Here is a 20812-nt window from a genome sequence, read left to right as displayed (position 1 = left end):
ATTGCAGGTGATGCATGAGAAGTACCTTTATATGGAGGATTCTTCTGATGGGCTCAGACGGAATCTTCGTCCCTATCGCTAGATGTTTATTTAAATTATGTTGTTTATTATTCCGTACTCTGACATTTGGTAATGTAATAATGTACTTTTTAAGAACTTCTGATGTATGAAATGGATATGTATTATAACTCGTTCTCATTATTGGATCCTTAGAAAAAATGTGGATCTTTCGGGTTCTCCTTTGAGGTGTGCCCGACGGATACCGCTTGTTGTAGCCTGTTTTCGGGGTGTTTAGTGTCTGGTGGGAGACAAGCACCTCCGTAAGCGTGCTATTTTGGACGATTCTGCCACATCTGGTGTCCATGAGGTGTCCTGAGCGTTGTGTGCTGAGCAGGATATCCGCAAGGCGTGGGGCTCTCTGCACGCACCCCTGTAGCCACGCAGCTAGGCGCCCAGAGGAAGAAGACGACCCATAGCCGGGCAAAGCTGGGACCTGCGGGCGGACGCCGTGACCAGCAGGCAGAGGCTATTGGTGAGCCGCGGCAGGGCACCGCCGCCGCCACCGCCTGGCACGCGCACGTCGACCCACGGGCGGGCGGCGCAATCTCCCCGCGCCTGGAGGCCGTGTCCGCACCCTGGAGCAGCGAGCGGGAGGAAGCCCCGTACCCGCACCCCGGAGCCGCGACCTCCCTTCCCCTTCGGTCTGCAGCCGCCGCTGGAAAGCCGCGTCAGCGGCCCGTGTCCGATGCAGAACGCCTGCACCTGGAGTCGGGCCTCCGTCCCCTTCAGTTTGGGATTAGTCGATAAGGATAAGGGGCCCTATGATCATTTGGCCTTTATATTTCAGATTTGGATTTTTTTAATTGGTTTAATCCATGTCCACCTGACGGACGCGGGAAACAGGGGCAAACAGACCTTTTATTCTAAAATAATTGGAATAAAAACACAAAGTTATAAAAAAATAGAGGTAAAATCATAATTAGCTTACGAGACAAGGCTAATATATATGTCAGAGGCTTCTTCCATGCTGCCCTGACAGGCATAGGCCTAGCAGGGCGGCGCTGACAGACGGCAGATTTATGCAAGAGCTCGGGGTAACTGCTGGTCTCCGGACTTTTAGCCTTGGCCCTTGTTTAGTTACCTCAAAATTTAAACTTTGGCACTATGCAAAAAGAAGATTCTCCATCACATCAAACTTGCGGTACATGAATGAAGTACTAGATGTTGACGAAATCAAAAACTAATTGCACAGTTCGGTTGTACTTTACGAGACGAACGTTTTGAGTCTAATTAGTCAACGATGAGACAATTATTACCAAATACAAACAAAATGCTACAATGCGCTACAATGATGTACGATTCCGGCGGCGCCAACTTCGGCCGGCAACTAAGCGCGTGTTTAGTTTCAGGAAGTTGGAATTCAGGGTTACTGTAGCACTTTCGTTTTTATTTGGCAATTAGTGTTCAATCATGGACTAATTAGGCTTAAAACGTTCGTCTCGCAATTTTCCACCAAACTGTGTAATTGATTTTTTTTTGTCTATATTTAATACTCCATGCACGAACCGCAAACATTCGATATGGTAGATACTATAGCACCTTTTGAGAATTTAGGGTGAAACTAAACAAGGCGTAAACGGGGCCTTTGTATATGTTTTGGGCCACCGTTACAAAAGGCCTGTCCGGCCCTTTCGTGACTGCGCCCTGAAAGACCCCTGGCCCCTCCCGTTCCTCACTCGCGCCGCCTCCCACACGCGCACTCGCGGCTCGCGCAGGCAAGGCGCCGCCGCTGCTCAGCGCCGAGAGGAGCAGCGCTGTCGCTCAGCGGCCGCCGGCGACGAGCCGTCCTGTAGCCTCCTCTCCCCGTCTCGCTCGTTTTCTCTTTATTATCGGCTCTAGCACGCCAACACTGCCGCACCGCAGCAGCTCCATGGCCGCCGTCGAACCCTCCGCCGCCACCACCAGCGACGCCCCCATCAGCTATTCCCCCGCAGCCCCGTACTCCGCCCGCCTCCGCGAAGCACTGACCGCCCTCTCCGAGGTAACCCATTAATCCACGATCTTAGTACACTTCAATCTCTCGAACCACCTGCTGCTTTCCGGAACCCTTCTAAACTCTCCCCATCTCCGTCTCCACCACAGGCTTGCGACTCCGGCAACTCCAATGCTTCCGAAACCGCCTCCTTCACCATCTCCGACATTCTTGACACCTCAGCCGTCGTAAGTGCCGAGGCCGATGACGGGAGCGACGACAGCGAAGACGCGTCAAGGCCAGGGGCCTCCGAAGAGCTGCTCCGCGAGGTGCTCGAGTTTCTCTCGCGCCCGTCAAACCAGGTCGGAACGCGTTCCTCTCGAATTGATGTGTCTTGCGATTTTTTGGTGGGCTTGGGAGAACGGAGAAGGATGTGTGTTTGGCGTACTGATTTGGTTGCTTTGTTCTGACAACAGATGGCCCTTGACGCCCTCTCCCTTGTGCTTCCCAAACCCGTGGCGAAGCTAGGTGCTCAGATGGGGAGATGCCGGGATGTTGCCGCGGCTATCCTCAAGTTCTTCGTGTCGAATTGCAGTCCGAGGGACATGCTCTCCATCCTCTGTGAGGTTTGTTATACTTCGAATTATATGTGTTAAGTTCTTGACTTCTTGTTGGTTGGCATAACTGTCGTTTTGCAATGACGATAGAAAATTCCTCCGCGCTTGGGAATTTGAGCTTGTTAATGCTTGCAAGTTGTGTGTACATTTGCTGATAGGAAATTTCTCCACACTTAGGGCCCCTTTGGATTGCAGGAATTTTCTGGAAATTGTACAGGGATTTCACAGGAATCTGTTCACTTTCACAGGAAAAACGCAGGAAACATGAAGAATTTCCTTGTTCCAAAGGGGACTTAGAAAGCTGTTTGCAAATGTGACTACATTTTGCGGGGAGAATCTTGGCTCCTTTCTCACCCAGATGTACTTGTATATGTGCATGCAAAGGCTTATGACTGATGTTCATTTGGGATCTGAGATGGTTGATATGGTTTCTTCTCATCTAATAGATCTGGATTAGTCTTACAATCTTTACTTGTAGCTGATGTTGTCTTTGCCCAAACTAAGAAAAACTCGACCTGCAGGGGGTAAGACCCCAACCCCTGCCGCACCCATACACAGCGGCACCGTAGTCCATGTGAGAACGATCACGACCGGGCCTTAGATCGGTGCTTTGGTTTGGGACAGACGAAGGGATTTTGATTTAACCCCAGACTGAAATTCGCTCCCACACGGAGTTGAACCCAGGTTACTCGATCCACCTACTCAACTCAGCTAGAGGCCCTTTCGCGTCTTAGCCCGACTTGTGTAATGCAAGTGGTTCCTCATTGATTCATTTTGAAGTTATAATCTTGTGTTTTTTCTGACTCTGTACAATCGATACTTGGCTCCTTTAAGTATTCTGATCTCTTTTGCTTAACCTATCGTATTTGATTAATGCAGGCATTAGATGCACCAATGGAGCTACCAAATGGCTTATCCAGTTTTGTTCTTCTACTCGATGCACTTGCTAAAGGTATGCGCACTATTGTCTTGTGAAAACTTCTACAATTATCTCTTCATTTCCGTGTTCAATATTTGTAAAATTGCTGTGCCCCATCTTATCTGAAACTTGATCCTATTATCTTAATATCCACCTTAATTTGTTCCACAAAAATCCGATAATCTGACATGTATACACTATACAGTCAGTTTTCACCTAAATGACTTAAACTGCCATTTGAACAGCATGTAAACAGTAAACAAGAGGTGTCTGTCTTGTTTAGGCCATATACAGCTAATTAGATGGCCAAACTGTTTAAACGGTAAAAAGTGTTGAAATACGGAGTAAACATGATTAATTTGCTGAAGTGAATTAGATTCATGATGAAATGCCTATTAGAACCCAAGACTGAATCAGTTAACTTTAGTTTACTTCATGTTGAAAGTGGATACATAAACTGTCAATGCGCTAGTGGAAGACAGTATATTCTGTTTTTTTTCGCTCAGATGTCAATGCATAAATATGTATACTTGCAGAATACTAGATTTTGTTTCATGAGTAAGTATGTATATTTTGGTGTAGTAGAAAACTGTTTACGCCATTTAAACTGTCTAAACTGTTTAAATGTTAAACATGACTGTTTACTATTTAGGATAACACTGCATACTGTAGATAAACTCTACAGATATGTTGCTCACCTGCTGTCTAAAAGACTAGTATCCATGTTATTCAATGTTCGTCAACTAATTATTCGTCGGCCAGTGCTTACTTTAATTCAGAGGCGACATATCGAGCAAGTAAAGGTGGCACTACCTGTTGTCCTTAAAGTTATGCATGCTGCTGTATCAGAATGTGTTGAGGAACATGGAAGTGCTGCTGTTGATCTCTTCAATGCAGCACATGGCATTGGCAATGCCATTCAAGAAATGTGCAAATCAATGGTTTGTTGATTTAAGTACCTATTGTGAGCTGTTTAATGTTGAAACTTATTTTAACATTTTGTTTATCATTTCTATGTTCTCATTGATTCTGCATTATTGTTCTGTCTACTGAAAGTTCAACAAAAACAAAGATCTCTATGCAATTCTTGGTTTATACTCCCTTCAGAATATAGTGAGTACACGAGATGATGCTTTTCTTTACAGTTTATTTTCTTCCTTTTCCCTAATAAGATCTATAATGGTGCAATGCATGCCATCTTACTTTCAGGCTCTTGTATCACGAAGCAGACAGCAGGATATTCTCTCTGCTTGTGGTTCAGTTGTTTTTCAGAGTTTCGGATTTCTTAAATCTAGTGGATTCACCTATCTTGGTCTGCTAACGGGCAGTGATGTCACAGCGGCAATTGATAAACTTTCCAAAGGTGTAACTCATCCAATTTATTTCCGGTTTCTTTTCTGTTCATTTCTTCACATTTGGTTTGCTTTAGTTTCAGCTGATAAATTTGTTTGCAAAGTGATGCAGAGGAAGATGCTGATTTTGTGGAGTATTTTTCCTTTGCTATGGATGGTGCAGCACTTTCAGGTGGTGATAGTTTCTACTACAGCAATTTCTTTCGTGTATCGTTTATATGCTCATCGGTTACCTGTATGACCTGTTCTACAGTTGTGTGGACACATATGTATGATGATAATGATATGTCAAAGTATGCTGGAGAACAGTTGGAATTAGCACTGAAGGAAGTTCAGGGCAACCATATGAAGAAATGGGAAGCAATTAACATGCTTAAACATGTCCTATCCTCAATTCATTACCCATGGATAATCAAATCCCATGGTTTAAACTTAATGCTGATTCTAGCTGGTGAAAATCATGTTGAAGAGATCAATAATCATGTAGATTTCACATGCTATGCTCCTCGTATTTTTGCAACACTCAAGGTATCACTCTTCCTTTTATAAAAATGTGGTAATTTCTTAATCTACCGCATAAACATTTTAATGACATTGATAGGCCATTGAAAGCGTTATGATGGCTGCCCCCATGGCATTGGTGCGGAAAAAAGCTTTTGTTGCTTTGAAAAAGGCAAGTACCTTGAATTCCTCTTTCCTATGCGTATGGGTTAATTAGATCCATGTCATTATAATTCAGCCGTTTCAGAGGCGACCACTAATTCTCACCTAATAGGACGTGTGCCATTACAATTTAGCTTCCCTTTGAACCATGCCATCTTATACGTCTTTAGTGACATTGGCCCACATGCAGGTGTATGTATTGCGTAGACTTTTCATATGGTCCAAAATACCCATCCTACCCCTCTCCCCACTTGACTTACAACCTTGCGTCTTCCCCTTCCTCTCTCTCCCTAGTCCATCTTCACTAGTGGCATCTAACGATGAGCTCATGCATGCCGCTGTCTGAAGCTCACGCTCTGAGTAGCACTTCCGCTACTCCATCCTATGGACCTCCGTAGTCGTGGCCTTCTACGAGGATGACGTGCCCGTGCGTAAGGTGCGGCGGTCGACCGCCATGGGCGCGAACTTCCGCTCCAAGGCCATGTTCGTGTACGCCTCCACCTGCAACCGATACCGCGTCAACTACCTGTACGTGCCCTTTGTGGCCTTCTTCATGGACCTAGAGCTCCTTGGCTACCGCGTCGGCCCCATTTAGCAGATGACGGCGGCGAGACGGTGGCCCTCAGTGCGTCGGACGTTATGACGATGTGAAAGTAGCAGGCCTTGCGTCACTTGTGGGTGTGCCCCGAGTGTGGATGGAGGCGGATCCATCCTTCTCTATTGTGGACCTTGCCCCTCTTGTCGTGGATTCGGCTTCTTTGCTACGATGCTGTTTGCCTCCGGCTGCTCCCGCCGCAGATGGTGGTGGTGATAAGTCCCGGCTTGTCACCGTCATGGATGGGCCACCGGAGCCCGAGCTAGAAATGTCGCCGCCCGGAGGCTTGGCTCGAGAATTGACTCGACCATCGCCTTGAGCTTCGGTCCCTCTTGCTAGAGCATCTCCTCTGCTACCGCCTCCCTGGGCATCATGATCGTACACCTCCTGCAGCTCATCCTCACCATCCTGCCCCTCATCCAGATGTAGCTCAGGCCCTCCGTACTACGGTGGCCTCCTACTCTCCTCGTCATGGAGGCTTCCACCTCCTCCGGTGCATCCTGACGGACGGTGCATGGCGGCACCGAGTGCGATGCTAGGCAACACCGGTGCTGGTGCAGAGAGGGGGAGCCTGCCTTGGGGGAAGACAGGAAGAGAGACGATAAGTATGAGGAGTAGGACCCGTATGTCAGTGAGTGGAAGGAGAGGGGAGTAGCAGGGGAATTTTGACCTATACAGAAGTACGAAGCTGTACGTATGCCTACATGTGGGCCCAAGGTTGCTGTCGTCGTGCATAATGGCATACCTCAAGTATGAGCTGAATTACAATGGCACTTATCCTATTCGGTGAGAAGTAGTGGTGCACTTCAAAAACAGCTGAATTATAATGGCATGGATCAATTTTTTTTCTTGAACTTAATGGCATGGATCTAATTAACATATTTTTTAGTTTGCTCCTCACTTTTGGTGCGTATTTTTGCAACAAGTGTGAAAATTATAATTGCCACGATTTCCATGATGATAGCTTGATTTTGAATGGCATCTCTACGTCCTATGTACTGTGATATTGCCTAGCCTTTTTTTTAATATTGTACTAATTTATGACACGAAATTGTCAGGTTATTTCAATGGTGCCATCATCTCAGAGATTTGACATCTTACAAGCTCTTATAAACAATAGTACATCTCCATCCTTGGTAAGGACACTGTTTTCCTCTAACACTATGTTCAAGTAGTCATTCTTTATGTTTTGGTAACTCATCTTATTTATGCTCGTAATCTATTGGAGGACAAAGAGTTATATGAATGTTACTGCCCTTAATCACTGACCTTAATCTTCTAAGGCACAATATGCTGAGAATGGCAAACATGGCTCTTAAAATTTGAGCTTCTGTTTTAGCGTCATCAATAAAATTCTGACTTCTGGTTACTGTCAGACTGCAATTCTCCTTGATCTAGTGAGGGAGGAAGTTTCGAGAGAGAGTCGCCGAGCTGACAATGATTGTGTGGAAGATGATGGATTTCGAGGTAACGGGTTGCCGCGCTGGGCATCTCACGCACTTGAGTTAGTCGAGCTGATTTTGAGGCCTCCAGAAGGTGGTCCTCCTTGCCTTCCTGATCACAGTGAACAGGTATATTTCCTTTTAATGATCTTATTGCACTTAAAATAATGATAACTTGTGTATATGCAAATGATTTAGGAAATCCCTTTGACTGGGGAAGTAATCATTTCCTTCCTAATATAATGGAATGGGATCTGGTTCGGTGATCAAATTCTGTGCGGCTATGATTGGTTGGCCTCTTTGATTTTTCTTCTTGAAAACGCAGGAGAGCTGCGCCTCATTATATTAAGAAGAGAAAAGGGCAAGAGCCTAAGCAACCCCACAGACACCACAAACACACACTTTTACGCCCCAACAGCTACAAGGATTACATTCGCGCCCGTGACAAAACTACACAAGGTGACCACTACTGAGCTAGACACTCAACTACCAAGGAGGAGGGCAGTCAAGAATGATAGCCCTCGAGCCCCTGCCATAGACCACAAGCGTCACTCCTCGCCAGCTATGATCCAAGCACCAGCTAAGTTGGAGCTGCTCCATCAAAAACACACCCATTGCGATGGTTCCATATAGTCCAAGCTCCGAGTATAATGAGTGAATTAATTCCTTGCCTCATCAACCCATCAACGGTGCTGCTGCTAGTTTTCTCCCACCAAGCATGGAAGGAATTCTGTAGGCTGAGGGGACAAGGTCTTGGTCACAAAGGGGACAGTACTCTGGATGAGGTAGCCCATGATGTGCTAGGCGATCAGCCGTCCAGCACTTATTGTGCGTGACCAGCCACACAAAGAAGCGACATTTGGGCGGTGCCCATGATTTCCAAATCCTTTCGCACGGTCCAAAAAGAGTAGAACCCAAAAAGAACCCTTCGTATGCCAACTTAGCCGAGTATTGTCCATTGGAGGAGAGCCTCCATAAGTGTCTATCCTCAACCTCCGGCTGCAGCTGAAAATCCATCAGTAGATCCCATAAATGAAGGTAGTCTACAATCACACCAACTATAAGAGCTCCCTAAATGTCCGAAACCCAAGCCTGGTTAGTGAGGGCGTCCCGGACAGTGCGCCGCGTAACCCTCCTTTTAGGGATAGCCATGAAAAGGAGGGGCAAGGTCTGCAATGCATTGCCCATGGAGCCACCGATCTGTCCAGAAAAGAGTATTTGCACCATCTCCGATTATAGAATTCACTGCAACTAAGAAGAAGGCTCTCAGGGTAAGGCCTACCACTGACACCCTTCCCCAGACCCCGCACAGAGCGAGAGCTCTCTGCACTGTGTATGCCCTTTAAGAAGGAGGCTCTCACTTGCTCAGGCACATGGAATGGGAGAGCAGCCCAAGGACGATGAGGCTCTCAGGGTAAGGCTTGCCACTGACACCTTTCCCCAGACCCCGCACAGAGCGGGAGCTCTCTGCACTGTGTACGCCCTTTAAGAAGAAGGCTCTCACTTGCTCAGGCACATGGAATGGGAGAGCAGCCCAAGGACGATGAGGCTCTGTTTTCTGCAGCCAAACCCATCTCATACGCAGAAACCAGCCAAGAGACTTGAGATCTGAAATTCTCATACCTCCAAGCTCCGGTGGTCGGCAAACTTTGACCCAGGCCACAAGACAATGTCCACCTTTTGCATTTTTACGGCCGTTGGCCTCTTTGATTGCTCATGCTTGAGTAGTTGGGGTTTCAAATCAGCAACTTTGCTTAGTTTTATGATTGCACAAACTAAATAGTTAGGGGGATTTTATCTTAAATTTCTCTTCTAGGAAAATGGAGCAAAGCAAGCATGAAGTGCATATGCATTCCGTATTCTACTCCATTTGCATTTGTGTGTATGCCACAATATTTTAATTTATGAGAACATTGTGTAGCACACCTCTAGGTGCACAAAATCCATGTTATGTTTACTGAGACAAAATATACTATTTGAGAGATGCAAGGACCAGATTGATCTTTGCCTATGGTGGACAAAAATGTTAGTGCAAAGGTGCTGCCTGTGCATTTTGTCCTGGAACGAAAACAAAAGTGTATTTGAATTTCTGAATCGACACTTGCTGTAATGTTAGCTCTGCAAATTTGTTAGTTATATTGTCATGCAAATATGACACCTTGTGTAATGTTTTTGTTTTCCACAATGGTGGAAACCTAATTTCATTACAAATGTAACGAAATTACGGAGTTCAGCAGTTTGAAAACGATAACGAAACCGTGGACAAAACAACACGTGTATGAGAATGATCACCAAGGGATCAGCCTCATGAACGAAAACTACCCCCGCGACTAGAGAAAAAAACGCAGTGACTGCCAAACAACCACCCGAAGACACTTCCGAGTGTTCATTACAGGGCTCCTGCCCAAAATCATGCAGGGCGCATTCAGCTGATACCCTCACAACTAACCAACATAAGGAACCAACTAGCGATCATCTTGAGCTTGCATCTCTAGGTCTTTCTTGTGGAAGAATAAGGCAGTCGTCTTCACAGCTTCCACCCCTCGAGTTACCTGCTTCTCTAGATCTTCCTTGTTTCATATGCGGGCGCAAGGAGTCTGTCCGTGTCCTCCTTGCGCTGGCGGCACAAGAGGGTTGGCGTGTCCATCACATGGATGTCTAGTCCGCCTTCCTCAACGGTGACTTGAAGGAGGAAGTCTACGTTCGTTAGCCTCTTGGCTTCATCGTCGCCGGCCAAGATGGGAAGGTCCTGCGCATGTGCAAGGCCCTCTACGACTTGCGCCAGGTCCCGGGAGATGGGCTTCCAGCAAAGAGCACATGAGGACGCTGTGTACCGGCAGGGCAGAGGACGCTTTGTCCTGCTCGTCGGCATCAAGGTCAACGACCTCGTCATCACAGTTGTGGAGGAAGGAGAAGTGGAGGCATTCAAGGCGCAAATGAAGTCAACCTTCCACATGAGTGATCCCAACATCCTCTGTTTCTGTCAGTGCAGAAAGTGACCAACACGTAAATATTTGTAGTTTTGCCGTACGTTGTGATCGGAGGTGGCCTAGCACTCAATGACACAGGGTTTATACTGGTTCGGGCAACGTGCCCTACGTTCAGTTTGAGTCGGTCGGTGATTTTATTCCTGAGCCCAGGTGCTCGAAGTCTGCAGTGGGGTTACAAACGAGAGGGAGAAAGATGGGGTGTACAAGAGGCCTGGTCGGCTCCGGTCGGAAGGGCCGAGAGCGACAGGAGCTCCGTTATGAGCTAAGTGTTCAAGCGTGTGCTTGAGGTCCAAACCTGGCGGTTCTGTGGTTGTGATTTAATGAACTTGATCGATCTAGTGAATCTAAAGGGACTGAGCTTGAATCAACTTGGTCTATTGGGAGAGAGCGCATCCCCTTTTATAGATGAAAGGGATGGCCTTACAAGTGAGAGGGAGAGAGTATGAATGCTTCTAAGCCTTGTTGCCCACGCCGACGGGTACATGATGATGGTAGGCGCCCATAACACTGTTGGATGTCAGATGCACATGGGAGGTTCCGTCGTCTTGTTTGGGTATGGCAGATGTCGGTACCTGCATACACTGTTATGCCCAGAGGCATGTGGGGAGTTTCACCATGTGCACTCGGTACGGTAAATCCCGGCGCCCACAAAACTGTCGATGCTCAGAGGCATGTGGGGGGGGGGGGGGGGGAGCATTACCGTATGGGAGTTTAATGGCGCCCACAATACTGTAGGGGAAATGTAGGCGTCTACAATACTGTTTGTGTCAGGGCGGTTGCAGAGTATTGTTCCTGCAGGTGTACAGGGTATGGTCCCTGGTATCGTGGTTTGACTTGTGCGTCTTGCCCTGCTTTCTCTGTCCGTTGCCTGATCCTTTCTGAGCGGCCGTCCCCGGTCGGTTAGTCCCAGCCGTCTCTGGTCGCGCCAGTCGCAGAAGAGCAGCGAGCAGGGTTTTTGCGTCCCCCGGTTGGAGACGCGGGGTCGGAGTCGGAAGTGGTGCTTCGGCCAGGCCTTCCGGTCGGAGAGGCCGTCCGGCGGTGACTGGAGACCGAAGTGAGCGCTCCGGTCGGAGAGGTGGGCCGGAGTCGGAAAGTAGGTGCCGTTCCTCCTCGGCCGGGCTTTTCGGTCGGTGATCGGATCGCCGCTCTGGTCCGTCGTTCCGATACTTGGGCCGGCCCATGAGTTGTGCGTTGTCAGTTTAGGCCGAGCTTTTGTCTGGGAAGCCGGTCCCCGAGGGACCCCAGGTTTATGAACCCGACAGTTTCTATCTCGGCATCGAGGTGTGCCAAGACAACTCCGGCATCACCCTTCGCTAATTGCACTACGCTAAGTGCATCGTTGAGTTGTGTGGCTGCAATCTAGCTCACAGCACGGCGAAGGAGGTCGACGCGACGCTATACCGACGCATCATCGGCAATCTCTCCTACCTAGTGCATACAGGGCCAGACTTGGCGTTCGCCGTCGAGTACGTGAGCCAATTCATGGAACGGCCCACGGTGGAGCACCTACAAGTCAAGTGAGTTTTGTGCTCTATGTGACGGGCACCCTCGACTATGGCCTGCACTATGCAAGGAACCCCGACGCGGCGCACATCGTCAGCCACTGCGATAGCGACCTCACCGGTGACATTGACACAAGCAAGAGCACGGGCGGCACCATGTTCTTCCTCGGCAAGTGTCTCCTCAGCTGGCAATCGCTCAAGCAGCGTGTGGTGGCTCTATCAAGCTGTGAAGCAGAGTACATCGCCGCCACCTCCGCTGCAACTCAATCCCTCTGGCTGTCTCAGCTGTTGGGGGAGCTTCTCGGCAGGGAGGTCAAAGCAGTTGAGCTCAGGGTGGACAGCAAATCCGCTCTGGCCCTGGCGAAGAGTCCTGTCTTCCATGAGAGGAGTAAGCACATTAGGATCTGGTATCACTTCATTAGAAGTTGCTTGGGAGATAGGAGTGTGAAGGCCAACCACATCAACACCACTGATCTGCTCGCTGACATTTTCACCAAGTCACTTGGGCAAGCAAAGTTCTAGGAGATGAGAGGAAGGATTGGGCTGGTCCAAACCAATTCAAAGATCTAGCACAAGGTTTAGGGGGAGAATTTAGAGTGTAAACCCATGTGCAAGTGTGTGCTTTGGCTAATCTTTGTTGCTTTAGTGGTTGAGTCTGTTAGGGCTGATCACAGCCAAGTTATCTTTTGGCACTTTAGTTTTGAGCTGTAACAAGTACTGCTGTCTTCTTTAAATAGAACTACAAGCAGCCAGTTTCGACGCTGCCATCTGAAAACCAATTCTCCAATTCCCAATTGTGGTTCTCTAGTTGTCTAACACCAACTTAAGTCTGGGCAGACATTGCAATGGATTTGAGGGATTGCCAAGGGTGAATGGCAAATCTGTGATCCTTACAGTTGTTAAACTGCTGTTCTCCAAATCAGCCCACTTCATCGCATTGGGTCATCCATACACTGCTACATCAGTTGCAAGAGTTTTCTTCGCGGACATCATATGACTTCATGGCATCCCAAGCTCTATAGTAAGTGATCGGGACCCTGTTTTCACAAGCAATTTCTGGTGGGAGCTGTTCAAGTTGTCAGGAGTGCAACTCAACATGTCTTCTATGTTCCACCCGCAAACGAATGGTCAATCAAAGTCTACGAATAAGATCATTGCCATGTATCTTTGCTACATGACGGGTTATCGTCCTCGAAACTGGCTCCAGTGGCTTCCATGGGTTGAGTTTTGTTACAACTCTTCATTTCAAGCGGTGCTGGGCACCACTCCATTCAGAGTTACGTCTATGGGCACGACTAGGGATGAAAACAGGTGGAAAAACTCGGCCCCCGTTTCCGTTTCTATATTTTTAGCAGAAACGGGATCGGATTCGGGAAAAAAACAGAAGTGAAAACGGATGGGGATATACGGAGATACGAAAACAGACAAATACGGATGGAGAGCTAGAAAATTAAGTTAGAATAACATGATCAAATATTCTCGAGTATACATGAACAAAGTCACAAAATAATATACACATACGAAGTTATAGGTCCAATATTCACTAGCATACCATGTGTTAACATGTTAACATGCTGGTGATTAGTAGATTTATGAACATAGCAATTTTTAGACATATCTCACATAGATTGAAAACGTGATGAAAAACGGAATAAATACATGTCAGTTCCTGATGAAAACAGGTCCTGTGGAAACTGACGGAAAAATCCCTCTCCCATTTCCGTAAATATGGAAACATGATCCACAAATACGGAAACGGGTTGGACAAAAGTAGAAAACGGGACAGGTCAGGACGGGATTTTTTCTGTCCGTTTTCATCCCTTAGGCGCGACCCACCATCACTGATAGCTTATGAGCCGGGAGAAACACGATTACTGGCCGTCGCTCAGCAGCTACAGGTCCGAGATGAGTTTCTGGTGGAGATTAGAGAGTGTCTAGAGCAAGCCCAACAGTATCACAAATCTCAGTATGACAAGAGGCACTGTGAAGTGGACTTTCAGGTAGGCGACTTGGTTTGGTTGCGCCAGTTACACCGTCCTTTGGCCTCCATGGACAACAAAGGGCGCAACAAGCTTGGGCCTTGCTTCTATGGTCCTTTCAAGGTCCTGGAAAAGATCGGGGAGTTGGCCTATCGCATTGAACTACCGGCTGGAGCACAGCTACACAATGTCTTCCATGTCGGGTTGTTTAAGCCATTCAAGGGCACCACCTCCGGTCACACCACCGCAGCTGCCAGCAATCAGCCATGGCCTTGTGTGCGCTAAGCATGCTGGCGGCAGAGACAGGAGAGGGATAAAGGTCGATTGTACATGCGGTAACTCCCTGCGTCTTGTGTGTAAGGAGCGCATGCTGGCGGAACTCCCTGCATCTAAGAGTTCAGGCCGGCGTAGCCTAAGTTCCTCTACATCACCAGCACCTCACCCACCGGTCATGACCCACCACAGTCATCACACCTTGGTAAGACCATCTGCTTACCTCCAGTAACCCTTTTTCCTTTCATGTGGTCGAGCAAGGTGGTCTTCTGGTGCTATGTGTTCGTCACTCTTTGATCAATGGGTTGTTGGTTCAGTGGTTTATATTTAAGGTGCTCTGTTATTGTAAATTTTACTTGTCTGCCCTACTAATTGTGTTTTCAGTTTTCACAACATTGTGCAGTTTTTGTCTGGAAATAACTTCCTAGAATATTTCACGTTTTTCCTATTTCTATGCAGGTAATATCAGCTCTAAACTTGCTAAGATTTATTCTGATAATAGATTCAAGAGGTAACGTCCAAAAACTTAACATTAACAATTTATCTTCAGATATTGATAATTTGTCACAGCCATGATGTACTCTTGTTCTTTCAATTCATGCTATGCCTGTATTTGCATCCACTACATTTCGACTCCTGCAATATTTTAACTACCATTTGAAATATGGTTCAAAAATTTGCAGGTTTTTTTTCATCAATGTAGATTTCTTATTTTGTGGTCATAATTAAGCATTTTGGTTTAATATTATACATGCTAACTTGTGTCAAATCCAATGAACTTTGTTAGCAAAATTGTTAGATTTTTAAAAACAATCTTACCAAAAGTTGAAATTAACACTTGGGGGTCTGGCATCGGTCCTTATTACAAAATTTTAAGTCATGCACGTACATGTCCTTATTCATGTCTGGAAGTGGTAATGAACCTTTCCAAAGAGCAATAACCTTATTTCTAATTTTTAAGTCATGCACATATATATACCTTTCCAAAGAGCAATAACCTTTGAAGCATACCCTCCATTTCAAATTATAAGACAGTTTTGGCAATTTCTAGATACATAACAAAAGTAATGTACTCCCTCCGTTTTTTTAAGTGTCGTATTTGGCTTTGGTGCACAGACCAAGGCAGAGATTAACTTAAGTCTTCACATTTCTGTACTTTATTCAATTATGTCGCTTCGTGCACAGCGCTAGGCAATTACTCCTGCATGGCTCCATGCAAGCCAAGCGCACGCAGCACTCACCAGCGTCCCGCCCGGCACTTGCGCATAGTACTTCACCGGCAACATGCAAGCTAGTTCGTGCATGGCTGCATGCGGATTTAACTGCGCATGGAAGGAACGATGCTTTTCTTTAACTACTGGCTCTACGAACCAAGCGAACGGTGTGGCCAGACCAAAATACGATGCTTATTTGCGACTTTCTCCCAAAACCAAATACGACACTTGATAAAAACGGAGAGAATCTAGAAAAGCCAAAACTTCATATAATTTGGGATGGAGGGAGTACTGTGCAATGAATATATATCCCAGTTCCAAATCGGTAATGGAACTGATAAGATGTGTGTTTTTTTTGTCATTTTTTTCCATTCTTGTAAACCAGCAGAATGTAGGAAGGATTCCTCAGTTTTGCATCATCACCTGATTAATGGATTAGAATTTGCATGTGCCACAATGGATTATGGAAGATATGTGAATTGTGTGTTTGATCACCTTTTATCTTCCCCTTTTGGTCAGGAGAAAGATCTGGAAAATTGTTTCAGAAAGAGACATTGCACAAGGTGCACTTGGAGTGGCTGACCCCATTAAGACCAATCGCTGCGGAAATTCAGTTGGAAAATGAAAAGGATGCTGATGAGATTAAAAATGAGATAGTGTGCACGTTAAATCTTGTTCAATTGGTGCTATACCGCTGCATTGAGTTGGTGGAGGAAAAGTTGAAGGGCTGCTAAAGTTTTTGGTACCTAGTCATTTCCATACAGTGCCGACTGCTGTATCTAGATGGAATGTGAGGATACAAATTCCATCATGTCAGGTTATGGTATACTGACGTCCTTTACAGCGACTTGGCCAGGAAGTCTGGTTTTACTTAAAGTGTGTCTAGTGTGTTCACACGAATTTATGGTGTTATTATCATAGACTAGCAAATAGGATGTGGTTAACCCGTGACCAGTTGCCCCGGTAGCCGACAACGTGGGACACCCCTGATTGCACACAACGAATTAACGAGCGTCTCTGACCGTGTGTGATGAGTGCCTCCTGTGTACTGTACATTCATTTTGGATGGCAAAATTGGCTGCCCGGCCTGGCATGGCACGGGCCTGAAAAGGCACGGCCTGTCCTCAGCATCCTGCATGGACCCGGCCCCTCCGCCGCATCCACCATACCACCGCAGTTGCGATCCCTCTACCGTGCGCACCGAGTCAAGCCGCCATGGGTGGCATACGACCGAGCTTCCCACTGCCAGGGGTGCCCACTGCTCGTTCCTCCTCTCTGCTGCCCCTCGGGCCCCTCTCTATGCCGCAGACGTCCTGCCCCTCCCTCTGTCCTCTTTTCTCCAGCGTCGTCAATCACAGCAGCCACCGCCATTGTCGAGCTTCGGTTCGAGCTCCGGATCTCCACATAGACACCACCATTTGCCTCCCCGCTTCCTCCGTTGCCTAGCAAGGATACACCGCCCTTGCTGCACAGCTTCTCGGCGTTGAACCGTGCCCGCAGCGCCATCCCGTCAACGAGAAGCTCGTCGTCATGGTCCTCACCGCCCGCAGCAACGGCACTAGCGGCGACGCGTCGGCTTTGAGCACGACATCGCCGCCGGCGTCACCGGCGTCGGCCCCTCCCGCCAGCTCCACCCCCACCCCTGTCGTTGTCGCCCGCCCTGCCTAAGGGATCGGTGGCTGGAGGTAGGGGATGACCTTGACGGCCGGGTCCACCCGTCGGGAGGAGAGGCTGGGAGAGATGGCTGACAAGTGGGGTCTGACTGTCTGTGAGTATAAACACGCCAGGGGCAGGGGCGTCATTTCGCATGGGGCTGCTGACCCGGATCCGCGTTGGAGTGATGTGTTGGCGTGCCACGCGAGCAAAAATGGTAATTTCGTATCAAATTTCTCTCTGCCAGTAAAATTGTAGTGTCAACTATCTCGAAGGTGCCATCCGTTATAATGGTAAAAAGTTAAATATCCTGTTTTCAGGCGGCGTCACGCGCTCACACGCCTGGCCGCTTGGCGGCTTGGCCCCTCCCTCCTCCCTGTTCCCTCTCTTCCCGGCGAGCTCCACCACGCGTGCACCAACCAACCACCAGTTAGACCCAGGCCAAGCTACCGTGACGCTCGATCGGCTTCGGCTTTTAGTTTGCGGAGGCGTGGAGGTGGACCGCCCCGTGCCGTGAGGCTGGAGTCATGGAAGTGCCCCCTCTGCCAACGGCGGCGGCGGAAGAGGAGCGCCGAAGCGTAGCGACGGGGCCGTGCCTCCCCAGGCTGCTCTCCGGCGTCCTCTCGGGGGCCCTCACCGGCATCTTTGCCGTTGGTAAGCGTGCACCTGCGTGGCGCCCCCACATAGCGTTGACGCGGCACCTTAATTGTGTTGCTTCTGTGTTTTGGTTTGCGTGCTCTGCCGCCCCTGGTATTCTCTTGACGCGGATTTGTTTTGCCTGGGGTAGCTGGAGGCCTGACGGGGGCGTTCACCGGCGCATTGGCCGGCCGAGCTTCCGACAGCGGCGTCCTCCGGGGAGCCGGCCTGGGGGCCTTTGCGGGGGCGGTGCTCTCCATCGAGGTTCTCGAGGCTTCGCGCGCCTACTGGAGGGCGGACCGATCGAGCCCGCAGAGCACGTCCTCCATGGTCCGTGAGCTACTTCTTCAAATTCATCCGGCATGATTGTTGTGCAAATTACTTAGTAGAGTGTATATGTCTTGCGTTAGCTACAGAAATTCCATCGGAATTAGGAAATTCTTATATGCTACAGTAGTATTGTTCTTTCAGCCCAGACCATGGAAATTATATAGTATTGTTAGTTCCTTCAGCCCAGACCGTGGAAATTATATTTTTGCAATGACATTATTTTCAGTGATTTATGGCGGACGTGCATTTAAGAGAATCACCTGTTGCATTTTCCAGGGGGATTTCATAGAACAGCTCCTTAATGCTCGATTTGTGCAAGACCAGTATGAGCCATCGGCATATATGGCATATCGTTGGCAGGTCAGTTTGTTGTCTTTTTTTTTTGTGTGTGTGAACAGGTCAGTTTGTTGGTTACCACAGGTGGCATCCTCTTTGACAGAAAGCACATAAATGCGTTACAACATTACACGGTTTTGATACATAACCTTTACCACCATTTCTTAATAAAATATATTCTTAACATTTTTGAAGCTTATGAAATTTCGCAAGTATTTTTAACACTTCAATACACATGTAACTTACATGTTCTCAAACTAGATAATTTAAAGTTGTTGATGTAGTTTCATAAGGTTTCGCTACACGGCATGTTCTTTATCGGAGTAGTAGATATTTTCCAACAGGTTGGCATTGCGGACAATGATGACATGTTCGATGTTCTTGAAGATGTTTTATCCGAAGGGCTCTCACAAGATACTCTAAAGAAGTTGCCACATCATGTGGTGACTGATCAGAAGCAGGAATCAATTGGTGAAAATGTGTCTTGCGCTATTTGCCTGCAGGTACTAATGTCACATTACATATTTGTTTAGTGGAAAACTGACCTGCATTAAAATCTTAAATTCTCTGGGGATTTTACTGTTTAGGAGCTTGCTTTGTTTTGTGTTGATAAATTAATGTGATGTGCATATGGCTTTTCCTTTTGGATGCTAGCAGTTGATTAATCATGGGGGAAAGTGTGATTTGACACATTACTTGTAACATGACTGAAACTAAGATAGTGGGAGTTGAATCAGGAGTGCCCATCACTCCAGCTCATAGATTGATTATAGTTTACTCTGGTGATCACTTTTGTCCACCTACTGGTTGCTTGCCTTCAATTCCAAAGACTTCTAAATTTTAGGGCAATTTATCATAAGTGCCGTATGCATTTTGATCGATCTCTGGTTAGATCGCATAGCTCAAACCATCTGCTTGTGCGCAATATATGGAACAAAATTGATATTTGCTTTTCTTTTTAATTTTCAAAGTGTTCGGCTGATATTAAAGCCGCCGGTGCTGATTTGTACGGCTGATTTGTTGTGAGAGAAAAACACTGTACCATGGCTGATAAGCCGACGAATAAGCCGGCTGATAATATCAGCCGAACACTCCCTCTCCAGTCCAAAAATATGTCACGTGATAAAAAATATATATATACGTCACATTTGACTTTGAATGGTCTTTAGTATATAACTTTGATCACCATTATCTTCTAGAATACGTTTTTAAAATGTTTCAAAATTATGAAATTTTGCAAGTATCTTCCAATATAAATGTATACATATATCTTGCATGTGTCCAATCTAAATAATTTAGAAGTTATTGACGTTTATAGTTTTTTATTTTAGGTTTAACCGAATCTTGCCGTACACATAATATTTTGATGACAGGAAGAAGTATTGAAGTATTCACATTTTTTTTGTATGTATCTGATGCTATAGTTAGCCTTCTTTTTTTCTCTTGAAATGACATGCTCGGTTAGGATTCTTTTGGTGCTGATGTAGAAAAGGCATTTCTATTGTTTCAATTAAACTTTATGTGGAAGTCCTGACAGTTTGCCTTCTCCCAGGATGTTGTTAGCGGAGAGACAGTGAGGAAGTTGCCAAAGTGCTCTCACACCTTCCATCAGCCTTGTGTGGACAGATGGTTCATTGACCATGGTTCATGCCCAGTATGTAGGCAGGATGTGTAGGTAGATCATGTTGGATTCGGGGTTATCATGCGGTCATGCCTTTGCAAAGTTCCTACCATCGTCATATAGAAAGAAAGATACGTAGCATGTAAATTAAAGTCCTGCACTTGTCCCTATTGTGAACAAAGGTTTACTCATCAGTGATTGAGTTTCATGTTCTTTTTTTACTCATTTTCGGCATATAATGATATGAAACTAGCATAAATTATTCTAATCTGGCATCTAATTAAGGGCCTATTTGGATCGGCTAAAGCTAATTGTTAGCCGGAGCCTAAATTAGCTGGCAAAAATTAGCCCATTAACTCATGTTTGGATCCTTGATTAATATGTATCACTAGCAATGATTTGCCCTTGTTAGCTAGTTCTGCTTGGCTAATGGGCTAACAAAATAACTAAGGATTTGGCTAAACCTAAAATTTCTTTCACACTTTAAAGCAGCGGATTAGTAATGTCTGAAAGTTACGGAAACTTGTCTAAAACTTCTAGAGGTTCTGGAACATCCGAAGAGATCTCTAAAAGTTCCAAGTAGGCCTGGACGAAAAACTCGTAACTCGCTAGCTCGCTCGATTCGCTTGTTAGTGGCTCGGCTCGAGCTTGGCTCGTTTGAATTTTTAAATAAGCTGAGCCAACACTTTAGCTTGGTTAATTAAGCCAGCTCGATCCA

The 20812-nt window shown here is 46.7% G+C and overlaps 2 protein-coding genes across 3 annotated transcripts; both read left to right on the top strand.

Annotated features, from left to right (window-relative positions):
• Nucleotides 1–1701: 1701 nt before the first annotated feature.
• On the top strand, nt 1702–16735 carry LOC136525272 (aberrant root formation protein 4-like). The gene is made up of 14 exons (XM_066518276.1): nt 1702–2041; nt 2143–2334; nt 2449–2598; nt 3469–3541; nt 4271–4449; nt 4565–4621; nt 4718–4871; nt 4973–5032; nt 5114–5388; nt 5462–5533; nt 7177–7254; nt 7495–7689; nt 14764–14815; nt 16038–16735. Exons 1-14 carry the CDS (start codon nt 1931–1933, stop codon nt 16250–16252), a joined length of 1863 nt encoding a protein of 620 aa, XP_066374373.1. The 5' UTR covers nt 1702–1930; the 3' UTR covers nt 16253–16735.
• A 219-nt stretch (nt 16736–16954) lies between these two features.
• On the top strand, nt 16955–20346 carry LOC136525273 (NEP1-interacting protein-like 2). Of its 2 annotated transcripts, XM_066518277.1 has the most exons (6): nt 16955–17388; nt 17492–17825; nt 17959–18137; nt 18414–18497; nt 18818–18976; nt 20026–20346. In XM_066518277.1, exons 2-6 carry the CDS (start codon nt 17699–17701, stop codon nt 20146–20148), a joined length of 672 nt encoding a protein of 223 aa, XP_066374374.1. In that variant the 5' UTR covers nt 16955–17388; nt 17492–17698; the 3' UTR covers nt 20149–20346. The 2 variants fall into 2 exon arrangements, with proteins under 2 accessions (XP_066374374.1, XP_066374375.1); XM_066518278.1 differs by lacking the exon at nt 16955–17388 and having other exon boundaries at nt 17473–17825.
• Nucleotides 20347–20812: the final 466 nt, after the last annotated feature.

Source organism: Miscanthus floridulus, chromosome 19 (genome assembly GCF_019320115.1).
Source record: "Miscanthus floridulus cultivar M001 chromosome 19, ASM1932011v1, whole genome shotgun sequence".
Taxonomy (NCBI): domain Eukaryota; kingdom Viridiplantae; phylum Streptophyta; class Magnoliopsida; order Poales; family Poaceae; genus Miscanthus; species Miscanthus floridulus.
The sequence above is the reverse complement of the archived record's forward strand: the minus strand, read 5'-3'. Positions and strand labels throughout refer to the sequence as shown.